The sequence below is a fragment of the Scyliorhinus canicula genome, chromosome 15 (assembly GCF_902713615.1).
Source record: "Scyliorhinus canicula chromosome 15, sScyCan1.1, whole genome shotgun sequence".
Classification (NCBI taxonomy): Eukaryota; Metazoa; Chordata; class Chondrichthyes; order Carcharhiniformes; family Scyliorhinidae; genus Scyliorhinus; species Scyliorhinus canicula.
This window is the reverse complement of record NC_052160.1, coordinates 19,636,843-19,656,751: the sequence shown is the minus strand read 5'-3', so window position 1 is coordinate 19,656,751 and position 19,909 is coordinate 19,636,843. Positions and strand designations below refer to the sequence as shown.

Genomic DNA, 19,909 nt, shown 5'->3' with positions numbered 1-19,909 from the left:
CACAGCATGCAAACACTCCTGTGGTAATGTGGAAAGGAGTCAAAGAGTGGAGACGGTCCAGGGTCTATATGGACCCCTTAGTCGGAAATCAGATATTGGAGACAGCCCTGGGTCCAGCGGGGATGTTGCATTCAGCTGCAGGAAGGGCAAGAGCTGTGCGTTGCAGAGGAAAATGCACAGCTTGGTGAGCTTGGCTGTTTTACAGTTAATGTCCATGGGCTTAGCTGCCTCTGTACTGGGCTGCAGATAGATTGGGGGTGCAGCACCACCATCTTACTCTACCACGGTTATGTCACAGGTATAAATCGAAAGTCCCAACAAATCTGATCAGGAGGCATCTGAGGCAGTGTGGGAGGAGTGTACTGCTGGGCTAAGGAGCCCTTTTATGTATTGCCCTTTAACTTGTTGGTGCCGCAACAGTGAACAGGAGTCTGCGTAGTAAGAAAGGAGGAAGACCTAGGAAAGAAAGCCAATGCCTTTATCAGCGGTGTAACAGGTACTCCGAGCTTAGTGACTTAACGTCACAATTGCTGATTCCCAAGAGTAACACAGAGGGATTAGAAAATTGGGAATACAGGCAATAGTGAAGGAGACAGAACTGCATCATATATGGCATTCATCAATGAAGGCCAATCACGTGTTCGCTAGAATGGGCATTCATAACAGGTCAAAGGACAACCACTCATTGACATTGAATAACTGATTGGTCATTACTAACACTCATTGACATTGAATAACTGATTGTTCATTACTATGCCACGTCAGTGATTCAAACACTGAGCTAGGTTTGGTCACACCTCATTTGAGCCTATCATCCCACGCAGGGCTCCAGACGTTACATATCTGGGATGGCATCTTGGTCACCAAATGTGTGGGCTAGTGTTTCAGGGACAAGGCTGCATTAGCCAACATGGAAGTACGGCAGAACAATTCTAGATCCTTATAGATACCATGGGCGAGATTCTCCGCAGATGCGGAGAATCGTAAAGGCTGCCGTGGGACAGGCCGTGACCCACGGCAGCCTTCACGGCCACTTCCGGGGCCAATTCTCCCCCCCCGGGTGGGGCTAGGAGCGCGGCCCCGTGCGTCACGGCGGCGCGGCCTTGACGGCGGTCGTCAAGGCCGCACGTCAAGCATCACGCCGGCTGACGCGGCCGATGACGTCGGCTGCGCAGGTTGGACAATGCCAAGACGTGGCGGCTTGATCATGTGGGGCGGCGGAGGTAAAAGAGTGCGTCCGTTACGTGGTACTGCCATGCCAATCCGGCCCCCAGATGTCCCAAACGGGCATCTGCCGCCCGTTTCACGACGGCAGCGAGCAGGTGTGTTTGCTGCCGTGTTGAAACGGTCGTGAAGGCCTGGCCGCTTGGCCCATCGGCCTCGGAGAATCGCCGCTCGCCGTAAAAAGCGGCGATTCATGGCGTGGGTCGGGTGTTGGGGGGGGGGGGGGGGGGTGGAGAGAGAATAGCGGGAGGGCGTGAAAAATGTCGGGAGGCCCTCCCGCTATTCTCCCACCCGGCGTGGGGGCGGAGAATCGCGCCCCATAGGTTTCATATTCTTAGCTTCACTCTCTTGAACCATTAATCTTTAATGCCTCCAATGCTTCATTTCAGACAGTAAATGCAGAAATGGATCCAAGGCTTAATGTTACCTTTGTCATGGTCCTAATGCACTAGAGGAGGCGAAAGAGAGGTGGCATGGAGCGCAGTTCTGCAGGAAGCTCCGCCTGATGGAATTAGGTAATAGCCATGGTTAAGGGGAGCTGGAACATGAGCAAGAGGGTCAGGATGAGAGACCCTGGCAACGGAAGCAATTCACCTGATCTAGGGTATATCGTGGAGCAGTCTCTTATTTACAAGTGATTGAGAGACAATGCTGGGCACGTCCATGCTTGTCCCGAGCTCTGGTAGATCAGATATGCCACACTCTATGTGAAGAGCTGATGCCATGTGGAGTTGGAGGCTATTCCCTTTCCAGGGATCAACAGGGAACCTGTACAGCATCCCTCAGTCCACAACACATTGATATATAAAGGAGGTCACAGATGCCCTGACTGGATGGCACACCGGTATGTGAAGTTTGCTCCAGATAAAGATGACCAGGCTGCACAATTCACTGGCTTTGCCGCCATCTCCGGATGCCCAAGAATGCAGGGTGCAATAGACTTCACCCATGTGGCTTCACATGCTCCATGGCAGCAGCCCCGAATGTTTATAAACCGCAAAGGCTACTATTTCATCAATGGGCAACTGGTGTGTGATCACCAGAAGCACATTATACACGTTTGTGCACAGTATCCTGTGAGTTGCTATGACTTCTAAGTTCTGAGTCACTCTCTGGTGCCTGAGATTTCTGACAGTCCAGTATGTCTGCAGCAATGGCTACTTGGAGATGAAGGTTATGCACTGAAATGCTGGCTGATGATACCGGGGCATCACCCTCCCGAGGACAGGTACAGTGCTGCTCACAGTTGCACACTTATAGAGCTGACCAGAGGGTCTCTGAAGATGCACTTCAGATGCTTGGACTGCTCAGATGGTTCCTACAATATACTCTCGCAAGGACTTCCGCATCATCACAGTGTGTTGCACCCACACAATCTGGCAATGCAAAGAGATGATTCCTTGTCAGAGGGTGACTTTTTAAAATTAATTTACGGGATGTGAATGTCACTGGTTAGACCAGCATTTATTGCCCATCCTTGTTGCCCTTCAGAAGGTGGTAGTGAGCTGCCTTCTTGAACCGCTGCAGATCCCTGGTGGAGGAGGATGAGAAATCATCGGAGAATGAAGATCCAGAGGCCCAGGGAGTGCTGAGGGTTAGTATGAACACCATGATGCCATGGATGAAACAAGATATGGGAGTTGTACCCGTGATACCATGATTGCTGACGGGGTCCAGGAAGAATTAAATCCAGGCAGGGCATATGACTACATTTTTCCCAGCTCTTAATGCCATTCCCTTTCATCTCAGAGGATGTTCAACCACTCACAGGGAAACAGGTCCGGCATTCACTCTTGTACATTCAGACTTCATGAATCGACAGGCCATGATCTCTGCTTTGGCCCGCAGTGTCCTGTGAATACACTTGCTCTGGGGTCCACTAAGGACTGAGAGTAATGCGAGAGAAGACCTAAAGCATTCGCTGCCAGATAATGATGCAAACATTGCGACCAGTGAGATGAGGACATGGCTAAGGTTCTCCTCTTCCTGTGCGTGCGTTGCTTCTGCCACTACAATTGAGGAGATGGCAATTCCGCAACAATATGAATGCTGATGAGCTGCTGTCATGCAATTCCTTGAGAAGCAAGGTTTAGAAGCGTATACATCACGCACTTCAAGTAAAGATTTAAATGCCTCTCCCTGATGTCACAAAAAGGTGCGGAGACTATTACAAGTGACACGTTCATATGAATGCTAATTTCACAATGGAACACTATCCTTGAGTGGGGGATAGCAAAACCTCAATATAAGAGGATTCCAATGTACAAATTCACAACACCTTCAGTTGATCAAGACATTCACATAACCATGAAGTGTAATCTTTACTGTAATAGCATACATGTGACCCAAATGTAACATGAAAATGTCTTAACTTTCCTAATCCTACTAGTATCCCTGGGTGCAGCCCTGACATCCATATCAGAAGTGGAGGCAGCCTGCAGACTGATACTTGACTGCGATAATGATGGCAGACGTCATCTGGTAGCCCCACGGTGTGGGGACCCATCCTGATAAAGGTGTCCCGCTCACAGGCATATGCACCCTCCTCGGTCTGAACAATTGGAGTGGATGGGATCACAGGGAGAGGGGTCTGTGAATGGCTGCACACTGGGGAAGGCGCTAAGAGAAGGCCCAGGAGTGTTTGGTTGACACTCATCCTCCCTGTTGGAGCCTGAGGGCCCTGACTCCTTGAGATGGTGCACCTGGAACGAGGTCAAGGTGTGTCGGCCCCCTGTTGCCCACATCATGATGGTGCCCACCAGGAGTGTGACCATGGAGTTCAGGGCCGAACACAAATCCGGCAAGGTCTCAGTGGTGATTACCAACCCTTCCATAGTGTCCTCAAGGTGCTCACATGTCGGGGCCAAGACATCCGACAGAACGTAGAGTAACATCCCCATCATTCGCTCTAGTCTCCTGAGTGACTGTGGAACCTCTGCCTGATGTTCCGCTGCCTGTTGTTATATCACCAGCATTGAGTTGGCAGCTACTCACAGAGACTCATCATCTGACTGAGACTGGGTGGGCAACTATCCTCCAGCAGCCCTCTGAATATCACAGACGTGGGCTGTCCCAGCCTTCGATTACTGTGGGGATCAATGAGGTGTTCTCCAGAGAGGACCCTGAGCCTAACCTAGAGCTGTGCCCCAACAAGGTGTGTGTCTCTGCTCTGCTGGTTAGCACAGTAACAGTTCTTCCAGTACTTCCTCTTTGGATGTGGTCTGGGCGCTCCTACATTTGGTGGGCTGCCTTGTCGGCCTCCACCTGCTACTGTATGGAATACTGTTTCAGTTGATGAACATGCGCAACATAAGACTGCATATTGGGCGGGATTCTCCGACGCCGAAATCACGTTCGGTGATTGGCCGGAGAATCAACGTTTGCGACAAAATCGGGGGCGGCACGGCTTTCACGATGTTCCACACCCTCCAAAGCGGCATACTCTAGGGGTACGCCATATCAACGGCTTCAGGACATTACCTGAGGCCTCCCCCCCGATGCTCCGCCCCCGACAGGCCGAGTTTCCGATGTCGTGGGTCTCTCATGCTGTTTTTTGTCGGGAACTCGACGTGGCGGCTGCGGACTCAGTCCAGCGCCGCCACAGTTGGGGGAGAGCCGAGCTGCGGGGGGGGGGGGGCTTTGCCAGGGGCTGAGGGCACTGTTGGGAGGTGGTCTGGGGGTTGTGAACTGGGCCAAAGGGGGTCACTATTTGGTAGGCTGGGTCCACGCGTGGCCGGCACCATGTTGCACGGCGCGGAGGCCGCCGCCGTGCGCATGTGTGGCCACAGACCTGGAAATTCTCGGTCGTATCAGCAGCTAGAGCCGGGTGCTCTATGCTGCCTACCTGCTAACCCCCCCACCAACCGAAAGATCGGTGGCCATTTTGCGCCGATTTTTCGGTTTTACACGCCACCGTTCCCACACCGGCGTCAAGACATAGTCTGAAAATCGAGAATCCAGCCTGTTGTGTTTGTATTCTGTCCGAGTCCCTGGCCAGCTGCACCACACACATAGGAAAGGAGAGAGATACAACATTTTGCTATGATTGAGCCATCATAAATCGTGCAACTTTTTCATTTCCTAAATTTCAAGTTCCTGAACTTCAATCCATACACAGCAAATACGTTATATTTATACCAAAGCCACAGACAAGACCACCTATTAAATAATAGCAAGTTGTTGCTCGTTCTGGGTGAGTGTGCTTAACACTCAATTTGGCTCTGTTTCGTTACTTAGCTCTGGATTCGCCAGGTATCGTTAAGATACCGCCACAAGTTTCAAGGTCAAGTTCAAAGCAATAAAACCATACACCAATTAGTAAGTTCAAACAACTGAGTTTATTATAATACAATTATAATAGTACCCATGCACACGCTAAGAGGATTAAACTATTCCTACCACTAAATAAACCAATACTTATCTCAAAGGGAACTGCCGGATCAGGGGACAAGGCCTCTTGCTCTGCTCTGGTCTGCAGACTTCAGGTTGGTACGGGTTAAAAAGGGGTCAGGAGTGTCAATCTCTCGTAGCAATCGTTGTGACACACTTACTTGCTGGCGGCTGTTGTCCCAAACCTCTCCTCTCTCTCGTTCAAGGTCTTCTTTGGTAAAAGCTGGTCGAGATGCTGGTCCAGAGAGGAGGGCTGGTTATGAAGAACAAACTAAGTGTGGGACCTGTCTTTTATAGGTCCTAGGGCTTCGTGCCCTTTTGGGCGGACCCTTTTCCTGCTGGGAATCGATTGGGTCTCTTCCGAATCGATTTGTTTGAATCCCCCCAATACTGAGGCTATCTCTCGGCTACTGGGCGGGCCTTCAGGTGCTTTGTTTTCGAACCCCGCTGGTGCTGGGGTGTCTGGTTCCCCATACACTATAGAATAGAACAGTACAGCACAGAACAGGCCCTTCGGCCCTCGATGTTGTGCCGAGCAATGATCACCCTACTCAAGTCAACGTATCCACCCTACACCAGTAACGCAACAACCCCCCCCCTTAACCTTAAGGACACTAAGGGCAATTTAGCATAGCCAATCCACCTAACCTGCACATCTTTGGACTGTGGGAGGAAACCGGAGCACCCGGAGGAAACCCACGCACACACTGGGAGGACGTGCAGACTCCGCACAGACAGTGACCCAGCCGGGAATCGAACCTGGGACCCTGGAGCTGTGAAGCATTTATGCTAACCACCATGCTACCGTGCTGCCCGTGATGCAATCACTGTTGCAATCACTTCTCTATTTGTGTCCATTGTCCCTGGGATCGGTCCATTGCTATGTTAACTATCCCAGAGATTGCCTCATTAGTATGCGGAATGTTCGTTTTGGTGCTGTCTGCTCTCCTAGCAGACAGAATACACATTGGCTTGGTGCAGCCTGCTTGTGCTGCAAACATTGTCCATTTTAACCTGCAAGCTTTGCGTTCCTCCATTTTGTATTGAGGGAAGGCCAACTTCGGTGGCTACAAAGTACACTGGAGATCTCCTAGATTAGAACAAACCTAACTGGTTCCATGGCCCTCAAACATTTCTGAGCTGTGAGAAGAGAAAAAAAAGAGAAAAAGACCAAAATATATCTCTCGTCAGTCATCTCCTCGCTCCTCAAGCTAAGCCAGTAGGAAGTGCATAAAATGTCGCTCAACCTCTCCATATCTGGTTGCTTTTCTCCCACTTTAGTTTTGACACTACGGGCTGAATTATCCGACCCCCGTCGGGTCGGAGAATCGGGGGGGGGGGGGGGGGGCATGAATTCCGCCCCCGCCGTCTCCCGAAGTCTCCGGCACCAGAGATTCCACGGGGGCGGGTATCGTGCCGCACCTGTCGGCCCCCACCCCCGGCAATTCCCCGGCCTGCTGCTGTCATGCCGGTCCCGCCGGCGGGAACCAAAACACCTCCCTTACTGGCGGGACTGGCGGCGCGGGTGGGCTCCGGGGTCCTGGGGGCGATCTGGCCTCGGGGGGTGCCCCCACGGTGGCCTGGCCCGCCATCGGGGCCCACCGATTGGCGGGCGGGCCTGTGCTGTGGGGGCACACTTTTCCTTCCACGTTAGCCATAGCCTTCTCAATGGCGGACGTGACCCCCTCCCCTGCGCATGCACGGGGATGACGTCAGCAGCCGCTGATGCTCCAGCGCATGCGCGGAGTTCCGCCAGTCGGCGAAGTCCCTTCGGCCCCGGCTGGCGTGGCGCCAAAGGCCTTTCCTGCCGGCTGGTGGGGCGCCAACCACTCCGGCGTTGGCCTAGCCCCTGAAGGTTAGTGCTTTGCCCCTAAAGGTCCAGAGAAATCCGCACCTTTGGGGCGGCCCGAAGCCGGAGTGGTTCACACCACTCAATCCCGCCAGGACCCCCTGTCCCGCCGGGTAGGGGAGAATCCCGGCCCTTTATCGCCACCTGTTTCCTTTTCTCTTTCATCCCTGGCACATTTCTCTCCACTTTTTTTTATCTCCTCCACTCCTGTAGCTTTCCACCTCTGGTGTGTTTTTCTATCACGCCTCCCTTCATTTGTTTCCCATCCTTTCCTTTTGACTCTCTGTCCTCACCTTTATTTTCTCTCTCTCACTCCTCTCTTTGTCTCTCTCATTCCTTCAATTTTTTCCTCTTTCTCCCCTTTGCTGTGGTAACAGTTCTGCTTTGTCGCACTTTCTACAGCAGTGGAGCTGGGTAGCGTGGGTAGCAACATAAAGGTCAGGTCTCAACCTGGGAGTGGGACTTCAAAAGTGACCTGGAGATGGGCTGTGGAAATAAATATTCACAAGTTGACTTGCACAGAGATTTGGTCAGCACTAGTCATAGTAACGAGTAAAAATTAGTCACTGTTCAGCCACAACCAACTGAAATGCTAGATTTATCTTTTTCTTGGCTATTTGATTGATTTCTAACAGATAAATAACAGAAAGGAAAAGACTTGGCCAAATAATGATGCATTTAAATTATTAAATTTCTTTCTGTGGGAAAAGACAGTAAAAGGACATTGATGTGTATAGAATAATGAGGTGCCACGGTTACACCATTTTAAAATGAAAGATGGCTTATTTTGTTCTGTTTGTACACAGCTGATGGGACAAATACCTTCAAGCAGCATCGGAGGACTCCATCATCCTCCAGCGCACTGGCCTATTCACCAAGGGATGAGGATGATGCAATGGTATGTAATTTATAGCTAGTTTCCTTTGTCATCCTTAATATTGAATTGTCTTACCTTGTCCTCAAATCCTGTGTCTGTACCAAATCTCTTCTGATGTTCTCCCTCTTCAGTGAGTAATAACTCAGAGAACACAAGTTAATAATAATAATAATAATCACTTATTGTCTCAAGTAGGCTTCAATGAAGTTACTGTGGAAAGCCCCTAGTCGCCACATTCCGGCGTCTGTTCGGGGAGGCCAGTACAGGAATTGAACCCGCACTGCTGCCTTGTTCTGCATTACAAGCCAGCTGTTTAGCCCAGTGTGCTAAACCAGCCCCTTTTTTTCCCTGACAACTCAGTCCTCTATGTTCGTGCCCCTTCTGAACCCATGTTGTCTTCCTCTAATCAGACCACACCCTTCCTGATCCCTTAATCTTTCCAAAAGTCTTTCAATATTCCCCCACAATCAGTGGAGATTTGTTCCCCCGCACCTTACGTTTTAAAAAATTTGAACATATACACTTTGTTTGTTAATACATTGTGATGATGACTGGATTCTTGTGAATTTTAAACAACACCACGTTATGAATATCAGATACATCAAGAATTATCTGCATTCACTTTCAATCATTTTAAAATTGTGTTGCAGATTCACAGAATAGGACTTAGCTGCTTGTTAGTACAGTGGAGCAAGTGGTTGCTCTGAAGGATACTGCTGACAGAAATGTTCAGTGGAACAGAGAATTTTGGCCAATTTCCACTTTCTTCACCTTAGTAAATGGTTGCTCCGTATCTAAATATTTTCAAAGAAATGGAGAAAAATTGTAGTTATTAGAGTTATTGCCAGTCCTTTGTTGGAATTATTTACAGTTTGTGTCACTAATTGGCACAATTGCTGTTGTTGGATTGCTGCATTCAGTATTCATGGTGCGCCTACTAATGAGAGCAGCATACCTGCATTAGATTTTTTAAAATTTTTAAATAAAGAAACTGCTGTAATTATTTTTCTACATGCAGCTCCTCATTCAGTCTTGGGTCAGATAGATGTGATAGTTTGTTGTGGAATGAGTTAGTTTAGATTTGAAGTTGTTAATTTGTTTTCCTGGAACTTGCCTCACTTGTTCGAAGTACCTTTCTAACCATTTAAATGTTTCAGAAAACAAAATACAAACTTTTTGAAGATGCCTGTGTAAAGCCTGTTGATGGCATAGTTTATTGCCCTTGGTTAGGCCCCCAGTACAGGAAACAGCAAAGTGCGACTCATGTTAATTGAATAGCAGGAAATCACCAGATTTGATGGAACAGAAAACTTGGCAGAAGGGTTGCAGTGATTAGGACAAGTGCTGCTGCACAATGGTTATGGCGTCGTAGTTAGCCCAGCAAATGCCGTTGCTAACTTTAAAGAATGCAAAGACACTGCAAGTTGAACTAAAGTTGCAAGGTAAATTATTCTATGAAGTATATATAATACTGGATTTTATTTTCAATTACTTCTCATCTTTAAGGGCTGTCTGCTTTCACGCTGTTTGATGTGAGTTTGATATGCTTATTCCTAGCATAGGAGTCCTTGTGGTCGTCATTTGTATGGCTGCATTTTTAAAAATGCTTAGATGCGTGGAACAGAATTTGACGATTTTGCTCGTCATGGTGAATGTTTTAGTGGGAATAGAACTTTGGACTGAGTTTATTAGAATAGCTCAATATGTACTTTAATATATAAACTGCATAATTAAATGTGTTATTAGTCAAATGTTCAGTTTGTTGTTGACCATTTATCTATTGAACTTGTATTAAAAATAAATAATGGTGTTAAAATGATGTACATGCTAATGATCAGTGTTAGACCAGTGGAAATTAAATCCTCTTTGTGTACGTGAAATGTAAATGATAGTGATGTGTTTTTGCAGCCTCCAATCAGTACACCACGTCGATCAGACTCGGCAATATCTGTACGGTCTCTGCATTCAGAATCAAGTATGTCTCTGCGATCTACTTTTTCTCTACACGAAGAGGAAGATGAGCAGGTGTGTGAATTGTCCGCCTTGTGAATTGCTAAGTGGGAGAGCGAGAAAATAAAATAAGAGTCCATCCTGCTTAAAATGGTCATGGGCATGAACCTAAATAGACTGTTCTATACATAGCATTTTTCTTTTGTGCACCCCTGTAACTATGCTGTCTGATTTAAATAAAAAATGTGTCCACATCTAGTCAAGGGGTGCAAAAAATCAAGTTACCACAGAAATGCTGCAGGCTTTTGTCTAGAACTAGAAGCATAACAATCTCCTTACACCAGTGCTCGATGAACAAAATCTCTAAAATGAGTAGTAGATTGCCTTTTCTGACCTCTCCAAAAGCTGCCTTAAGGTCCTTTTACTATTTATTTGTAAGATTTCATTTAGAAATTGAAATCTGTTAAAACCATTTCAAGAATATAGCATTTGATGGAATCGAAAACTTTGCAAAACAATTGCAGTGATTAGGACAAGTGCTGCTGAACAATGCTAATTTTGTCTTTGTGGTTAGTTAAATGGTCTGAAACCTAAAATTAAGCTAATTTGCAACCTTCTATGAGGTAAAGTATAGTTTAAAAATTGTCAGTATGTTACTCTGGTTTGATATTCGGTGCCCATATTTTGTATGGTGATCTACTGCATTTTAAGATTCACTCTGTTTATTTCAGGAACCATTGGTTTTCGCTGAACAACCTTCAGTGAAATTATGTTGCCAACTTTGTTGCAGTGTGTTCAAGGATCCTGTCATCACAACATGTGGAGTAAGCATTGCAATTCTGAATTTTATTATGTAGTTCTTTTACAGTTTTGGACTGCACTGATGCATTTACTGCAAGGGGAATGGAATATGCAAGTAGGGAACTTTTACTACAGCGGGACATGACCTTGGTGAGACCACACGTGGAGTACTGTGTAAAGTTTTTGTCCCTATTTGAAAAATATGATATAATTGCATAACCAGCAGTTCAGAGAAGGTTCACTAGACTAATCTATGTGACAAAGGGCTTTCTAATGAAAAAATGTTGAACAGTTTGGACCTATACCTAGTGGGAGTTTAGGAGAATGAGAGGTGCTTTTATTAAAAGATATACGATCCTGGGGTGACTTCATAGGGTGGATACCAGGAGGATATCCCCACTTGTGGGAGAGACTAAAACTAGGGAGACAGTTTAGCAATAAGAGGTCTTACTTTTAAAACAGAGATAAGGAGACATATTTTCTCTAAGGATTGTTAGTTTGTGGAATTCTTTTCCCCAGCGAAGACTGGGTCATTGAACTTAGTCAAGGCAGAGCTAGGTAGATTTTTGATAGACAAGGGTTAGAGGGGGCAGACAAGAAAGTTGAGTGGAGGCCTCAGCCAGATCAGCCATGATCTTATCGAATGGCAGAGCAAGATCGAAGAGCCAAATGAACACTCCTGTTCCCAAGTCCTCTGTTCCTATGAACTGTTTGTGTGGTCAATACCCTGAAAGATTTGATTCACTTCCAATTAATAACCCCAAGCAGTTTGCATTTTTGCAGTAAAATAGCAAACCGTTTTTTCAAATTTCTAGTCAAGAAATTCTGCGCAATATTTTGTGAGTGAGAAATGTTCACAGTGTTGTCATCCAATGGAAGCGTTGCATTGTTTAAATATATGGTACTTTTGAGTTAAATCTGTGAAAGAGCCAGCATGGCAGGAATAACTTCCCGACTTAGCTCTCTGAGGACATCCTCAATAACCAAGAGTTCATATGGAATGACTGTAGAATTTCTGATATGTGCTTTTTGCAGGGGAGTTTCCTCGTTGAGAGTGGGAACTCAGTAAATGACCATGGTGCATAAAAAGTGCGCTTAGTTTGTACTGTGTTACTTTCCATTTTGAGGAATACATAAGGGCTGAATTTACCGGCTGTTGAAGCCAGCGGGATATTCCGGTCCCACCAACGACGCACGGGTTTCCCGGCGACACGGGGTGCAGGGGGACCAGAAAATCCCGCTGGCGGGCCCCCTCCGCCGCTGAAAAACACATGGCGGGTTGGTTGTTTTTTACTTGTGTGCATAAACTTAAACTTACTTCACAATGCAAGATCGTTTTCAGCAAAATAATAAACAATCTGTTGTTTCGGGTATACTATATGTTCAGCAATAATTTATATTTGGTGTTCAGCTTCTAAATGCAACATGGCTTTATTGCCAGCTCTCCAGTTTGTCTTGAAAGATCATTTGCAAAATGGTCTCCTTGTTTGCTGCGCAGTGTTAAAGCTCTCACTCAGGAAGCTATGAATTTTGCTTGTTAGCATGGAAAATCCCTTCAGCAGTAAGTAGGCATGCTGGACATGCTGTTAAAGTTTGGCAAGTATGTTCAGTGTACTGTGCAGCTGTGTGTGTAAGGAAGGAGAGAGATTACATGTCATAATATTGAAGCTTGCAGTTATCTTGCTCGTAGCCAGTGCTGGGGTTTAAGGTCCACATTTTACCGACTTTCCAAATTGTTCATAGCTTTTACTGTAATGTGAGTGAATCATGGATGTCTGGTTGGAGGAGGTCACCCTGTTTATAGAGAGTTGGCATTTATTGTATTTTCTGGGCAGGAAGGAAACCCTTGCAGTATATCAACTTTCATACACGAATCATGCTGCTGGTCTGAACCAGTTTAATCCACACCTTGTAACTCTTGTTAACCTTGCTTGCAGTTTTTTAAAATGGCACTTGGTAACACCGGTGTTTCTCTTTTCTTTAAATAGCACACATTTTGTAGAAGGTGCGCCTTAACATCTGGTAAGTTTCTGCTTTTGTGTACCAAAATATTGTTCCTCATGAAATTTTTCAGTGTGTTCACACACCTTTGTAGGGATTGTTCTGTGATCAGTGCAACATTTAAGTACTCCTCATAAAATATTTCACTGAACACCTATCAAACAAATTGTTTCAAGCCTTTTAAATGTATACACCACTTCAAAACAAGCACATAAATATTAACATAGGTCACAGTGCAGAATTTGTGCAGAAGTCCTAAATTTAAAAGAATTGTTATACAGAATCTAAATAAAAGTACACTGCAGTGCAGCTCTGTCCTGAATATTGCTGTCTGGTTTTAATTAAATTTTTTTGTGTTCTCAGAAAAGTGCCCAGTTGACAATGCAAAGCTGACAGTTGTAGTTAATAACATAGCTGTAGCTGAGCAGATTGGAGAGTTGTTTGTCCACTGTAAATACGGCTGCCGGCCAGCTTCAAATGGAAAACCAGGGGCCTTCGATGTTGACCCATGCGGATGTCCATTCACTGTTAAATTGAGTGGTAGAAAGTAAGTTGTACTTCAGCTTTAACGGATTAATATGTTGACTCCACTGATGTAACACCGTTTTTAAGCAAAATTCTACAATTTGCGTTGATTAATGTGATCGTAGATTGTTTTTACAACGGGGCAGGTTTTCCTCCAGAACCGAAACACTTTGATCTGGAGCATATATGGTTTTTATTCATCCAAGCAATTAACAAGCAAATGTTTTCAAATGCTTGAAATCGTCCTCCTAGGGAGGCTACATCTCTTTGGTCTGCAGGCAGTTTCTCAAACTTTAGTTGAAAAGCTTGCCATTCACCATTTCCTGAGTAGTGTTCACATCTCTTGAAAGCCGCTATCTGGACTTTTTGGATAAGCTGACTCTGGTGCATGTTGAAGATTGTATTTAATCCAAAAGTCATCCATTGAGGATCAGTCTGTTCATAAATTAGTAAACAGAAGGTAATTATGTGCATCAATTGGCTGCTCAGTGGACATTAATTCACGTTAAAAATTAACCTTAAAATTGATTGAACTTTAAAATGGTAGTGCATGTATTTTGGAACTAGGCACTCAACTTTGCAAAAAATGGCAGTAATTCTTATCCAGCTGCAGTGGTAATCAATTTTCCCATGTCTTTTGCACTTAACAGCAGAGACTTGGAATCAGAGCATGAAGACTTTAATTAGCGCTACCAAACCAGTTTGAACATATACTGTAGGTGTAAATGAATCTTCATTCATCTAAAATTCATGCTTAAAATGAATTTACACTGTACTGCTTTTAATTTCTAGCAAAGTAGATTATATCAAACCTAGTTGAGAATATCCTCTGAAGGATCTTGTGTGACAGGGTTCTTAGTAAAGTTCTCCCAAGTGTTCTCCCAAGTGTTAGCTCAATTCTCGTCTCATACGTCTGATGGCTTCAGCACATAATACTCCACTGCAATACCTCTTGACGGCTTGCTGCATTGTTGAAGCTGCTTTTGTTCAAATTAAGACCAAGGTTCTGCATGCATGTTTCGATTAAAATGAACCACTTCTTGCCAGGTTTTTGAGGAAGAGCAGGGAGACCTACTTGCATTACCTTGTTTGTTTCTGGAATCTAATTTTGTGCAAACTGGCTGCTGTGCTTGCATATAACCGTGATAGTGCTTCAAAGTCATTCTCCTTGTGAACTGTTCTGGGCGATTTTGAAGACTGGAAAGGCACTATACAAATGCAAGTTTCCCCTTTCTCTTCTTGCTTCCACTCTTTTTCTCCCAGTAAATCAATTCTTCACTACTCCTGTCAAATGATTTTTGAGGAAAAGTCTCCCCAAAAAATTAAAGTTGTATCCCAAGCAGACTGATTGAATCTTGAATAATGGACTCTACCTGCCAGGGAATGTCAGATTCCTGCACTTCAGGTCAAGTTTTCAAAATGGTACTGTCTAGCTTTCCATTTCCAGCAGTAATTGGTCATTGTTAAATACCATTGTTGTGGATCAAAGAGGTCACTGAAATCATATTGAATCTAATAATCTTGGGTGGGGATACCCCAACATAATTTAACAACTGATGCAATGTGCTTTTAAATATCTGTTTGACACCATGAAGTGTGTGTTTTAAGGGGAGATAGAATCATAGAAAGTAGGAGTAGGCCATTCGGCTCATCGAGCCTGCTGCACCATTCAATATGATCATGGCTGATCCTATCTCTCAACGCCATGCTTCACTCTTTCCTAATACCCCATGATGCCTTTAGTGTCGAGAAATTTATCTATTTCTTCCTTAAATACATTCAATGACTTAGCCTCCTCAGCTTTCTGTGATAGAGAATTCCACAGACTCACCACCCTCTGAGTGAAGAGGTTTCTCCTCCTCTCATTCCTAAATGGTCAACCCGTTATCCTGAGATGGTGACCCTTGTTTTAGATGATCCCCCCAAAAAAAAACAAAGGAGAAATATGATCCCTGCATCCAGTCTGTCCAGCTCTGTCAGAATTTTATACATTTCAGTGAGATCATTGATAGGGGTTCTTTATATGCTATTTATCAATTTTGTGCAAAATTCTCTTGTGCTTTAAATGTTAGTTGTTAAATTGAGCCGTTGCCTTTTTGTAAGAAGCTTTACGTCAGGCTTATCCAACCTTTTCACATGGGGGTCACATTTCAATTTTTTTCTCACTCAAGGGGCCGATGAGAAAATTTGAGCAAGACGGGTTTTGACACAGGTTTTTTTCAAATTCACGTTTCATAACGTCAAGGCAATAAATTGATCATTTAAAAAAGAGTAATGAATAAAAATGACCATTTAAAATGTGCCAGGCAGCAGAGCCAACCAATGAACCCTTTTTTTGCCTTTTTGCTTAAGAAGCAAACATGGAGAGACAAACTAGGCCCCAAGTTCTGGTCACGAGGGAAGAATTGGGGGACCAGGCCCGAGTTAAGGAGTTGGGTTTAACTAACACTGGCCTTGCGTTCGGCTCAGGTGGTCCACACTTCAAACTGGTCTCGACAGAATTCATGCAAAAATGGAGGTTAGAAGCAGGTTGCCTTTCAGCCTGGGCTGTCCACTTTTCCTGGCCTGCTTTGTGGATAGTTTTTTGGGGAGAGAGTAGAAAGAGGACAGGGTATGGAGAGATAGGAGAAAGAGGGCAGGGTGTATGTGTATCCGGCTCACTCCCAGTCTCTGGGTACTTGCTCTCGCTCTCACTCACACACACACACACACACTCACACACTCATTCGCTTCCCACCTGGGCCAGGCTCTTTGTTTATCTTACCAAGGAGGTGCTCAGGACACTGAAGAAACAAATTTCCCCGCTGTGCCCGGTCTGAGTCTCCAGCCGCTCAGGGTTTTCTGGACCAGTACGTTGAGGAACCAACTAGACAACAGGCCATCCTAGACTGGGTACTGTGTATTGAAAATGGAATCATTGGCTCTCTAGTTGTGCTTATTGTTTGGTGAATTATCACACACTTCGACCAGTTTATTATTAAAAAGGTGTACCCTGGTGCCCTTGCTTATGAAACGAACAATGGACAAAAACAGGTTAGGGTTTAGTCAATTTTTATTCACAATTCTCTGATTCCTTTTCTTGCAGCTACGCCACGCAGCTATTTTATTTGGGTATTACAATCTTCAAAATCAATCACACAGAATATGACTCAGACTCACAGCTGAGCTCTAGGTAATACCCGCACTTAGTGAAGGAGGTTGGCCAGGTTACGATCACTCGGCGTGGATATCACCTTCTCTGAGCTCCGAGCTCAAGACTCCCTTCTATGATGGTTGCTCCTGGGGACACCCAGGTTGTCGCTGACTGTGTGTTTCGATGTTCCTTCTTTTATGCAGGTTCTACTAGCGTGAGTCATGAGTTCTGTTGTCCCATCAAAACTTAAATTCATTAATAGAACCAAACAGTTTACCTCTGTTCAGCCAGGGTGATTCAATGAAGATCCATTATCCTCTGAAACACTCTTGTCTGACCAACTATTAACCTATTATGGAGTATGATGGCCTCTTTGTTCATCGTTCATCCTATTGCAAAGCTGATCACTTCTGTCTCAAAGTTAGTTACATATTCATAACCTGGTCTTTTGTGTAAATGTGATAACTACTGTAAGTTCCAGATAGTGATAATGAGTTTCTGTGTTGACTTGAGTGTTCTGGCAGATGACCAATATCGATTCCAGCCAGGGCCTTATTTGGTAGTTCCTGTTTTTGTCCTATGTGTCCTTTTTCCGTCCAGCCAGCCTGTTCCCAGTACCACATGTGTGACCCCTTGGGGATGAATGACCATGATATGCTAGAATTTTTCATCAAGATGGAGTAACGTAGTTGGTCCTGAATCTTCTTAAAGGAAACTATGATAATATGAGGTGCGAGTTGGCTATGATCGATTGGGTGACATTACTTAAAGGGATGACTGTGGGTAGGCAATGGCAAACATTCAAGAGCACATGGGGAAACTGTTACAATTGCTTATTCCTGTCTGGCACAAAGTAAAACAGGAAAGGTGGCCAAACCATGGCTTACAAGGGAATTTAGAGATAGTTTTCAATCCAAAGCAAAAGCGTACACATTGGCCAAGATAAACAACAAGTCTGAGGATTGGGAGCAGTTTAGAATTCAGCAAAGGAGGACCAAGGGATTGATTAAGAAAAGGAAAATGGAGTATGAGAGTAAGCTGCTGGGAACATGAAGGAAACATAGATATGTGAAGTGTAAGAGATTGGGGAAGACAAATGTAGGTCCCTTACAGTCAGGAACAGAGAAATTTATAATGGGGACAAATAAAATAACATGTTGGGGAACGAAGGATTTAGTGAGAGGGAGGAACTGAAGGAGATGAATATTAGTAGAGAAATGGTGTTGGAGAAATAATGGGATTTAAGGCCGACAAATCCCCACTGCCTGATAAGCTACATCCCAGAGTACTTAAGGAAGTGATTCTAGAAATACTGGATGCATTGGTGGCCATCTTCCAAGATTCTGTAGATTGGGGGGTAGCTAGCTAATGTAAACACTATTTAAAGTAAGACGTCTTACAACACCAGGTTAAAGTCCAACAGGTTTGTTTTGAATCACTAGCTTTCAGAGCACTGCTCCTTCCTCACGTGAATGAAGAGGTAGGTTCCAGAAACATAGACATAGACAAACCCTAAACACAGTAAAGAAGCCATCCCCTATGGACAAGCTCTCCATATACACAGGATCTGCTCAGACGAGGAGGAGCGTAACAGACATCTACAGACACTGAAAGATGCCCTCGTATAAACGAAATATGGCGCTCGACTCATCGATCGACAGTTCCAAGGCGCCACAGCAAAATACCGCACCGGCTTCCTCAAGACAAACACGGGACAAAACCGACAGAGTACCCTTCGTCGTCCAGTACTTCCCCCGAGCGGAGAAACTACGACATCTTTGCAGCCTTCAACATGTCATCGATGAAGACGAACATCTTGCCAAGGTCATCCCCGTACCCCCACTACTTTCCTTCAAACAACCGCACAACCTCAAACAAACCATTGTTTGCAGCAAACTACCCAGCCTTCAGAACAGCGACCACAACACCACACATCCCTGCCATGGCAATCTCTGCAAGACATGCTAGATCACCGACATGGGTACCATCATTACACGTGACAACAGTACCCACCAGGTACGTTGTACATACTCATGCAACTCAGCCAGTGTTGTCCACCTCATACGCTGCAGGAAAGGATGCCCCGAAGCGTGGTACATTGGTGAAACCATGGAGACGCTGCGACAACGGATGAACGGATATCATGCGACAATCGCCGTGCAGGAATGTTCCTTTCTAGTCGGGAAACACTTCAGCAGTCGAGGACATTCAGCCTCTGATCTTCGGGTAAGCATTCTCCAAGGCGGCCTTCAGGACGCGCGACAACGCAGAATCGCCGAGGAGAAACTTACAGCCAAGTTCCGCGCACATGAGTACAGCCTCAACCGGGATCTTGCATTCATGTCGGATTGCATTCACCCCCCACCATCTGGCCTGGGATTGTGAAATCCTACCAACTGTCCTGGCTTGAGACAATTCACACCTCCTTAACCTGTGATTATCCCTCTTTCCAGTTGCTCCGTCTGGACCTGTTGACTTAATTACCTGCAAAGACTCGCATTCAAAGTATTGTACTGCATCTTTGACTTTGTCTATATATATTTTCCTGGAGCCCACCTCTTCAATCACCTGAGGAAGGAGCAGTGTCCGAAAGCTGATGATTCAAAACAAACCTGTTGGACTTTAACCTGGTGTAAGACTTCTTACTGTGCTCACCCCAGTCCAAAGCCGGCATCTCCACATCGCACTATTTAAAAGGGGAGATAGAGAGAAAACAGGGAATTATAGGTCAGTAAGCCTGATGTTGGTAGTGGGAAAAATTCTAGAATCCATTATCAAATATTTTATAGCAGAGCACTTAGAAAATAGTGTCAGGGTCGAACAGAGATAGCATGGATTTGTGAAGAGAAATCATGCTGGACAAATCTACAGAATTCTTTGAGGATGTAACTAGTAGAGATGAAATGGAGGAGCCAGTGGATGTGGTTTACTTGGACTTTCAGAGGCCTTTTGACAAAGTCCCACATAATAAATTATCGTATAACATTAAAGCACATGGGATTAAGGTTAGTGTATTGAGATGGAAAGAAAACTGGTTGGCAGATAGGAAGCAAAGTAGCAATTAACAGTCCTTATTCCAAAGGCAGGCATTGACAAGTGGTGAACGCAAGGATCTGTGCTGGGACCCCAGCTATTGACAATATATTTAAATGATTTAGAT

The 19,909-nt window shown here is 45.2% G+C and overlaps 1 protein-coding gene across 5 annotated transcripts in view; it reads left to right on the top strand.

Annotated features, from left to right (window-relative positions):
* traf7 (TNF receptor-associated factor 7) overlaps nt 1-19,909 on the top strand; it is an 88,659-nt gene that overhangs the window by 49,711 nt on the left and 19,039 nt on the right. For 4 of the 5 annotated variants that reach the window (XM_038819444.1, XM_038819447.1, XM_038819445.1 and 1 more), the window contains 5 exons: nt 8,269-8,360; nt 10,248-10,364; nt 11,021-11,113; nt 13,079-13,112; nt 13,455-13,638. In XM_038819444.1, coding sequence (XP_038675372.1) covers nt 8,269-8,360; nt 10,248-10,364; nt 11,021-11,113; nt 13,079-13,112; nt 13,455-13,638 — 520 coding nt within the window. Of the gene's footprint in view, nt 1-8,268; nt 8,361-9,569; nt 9,782-10,247; nt 10,365-11,020; nt 11,114-13,078; nt 13,113-13,454; nt 13,639-19,909 lie in introns of all 5 variants that reach the window. The other variant, XM_038819448.1, reaches the window with a different exon arrangement.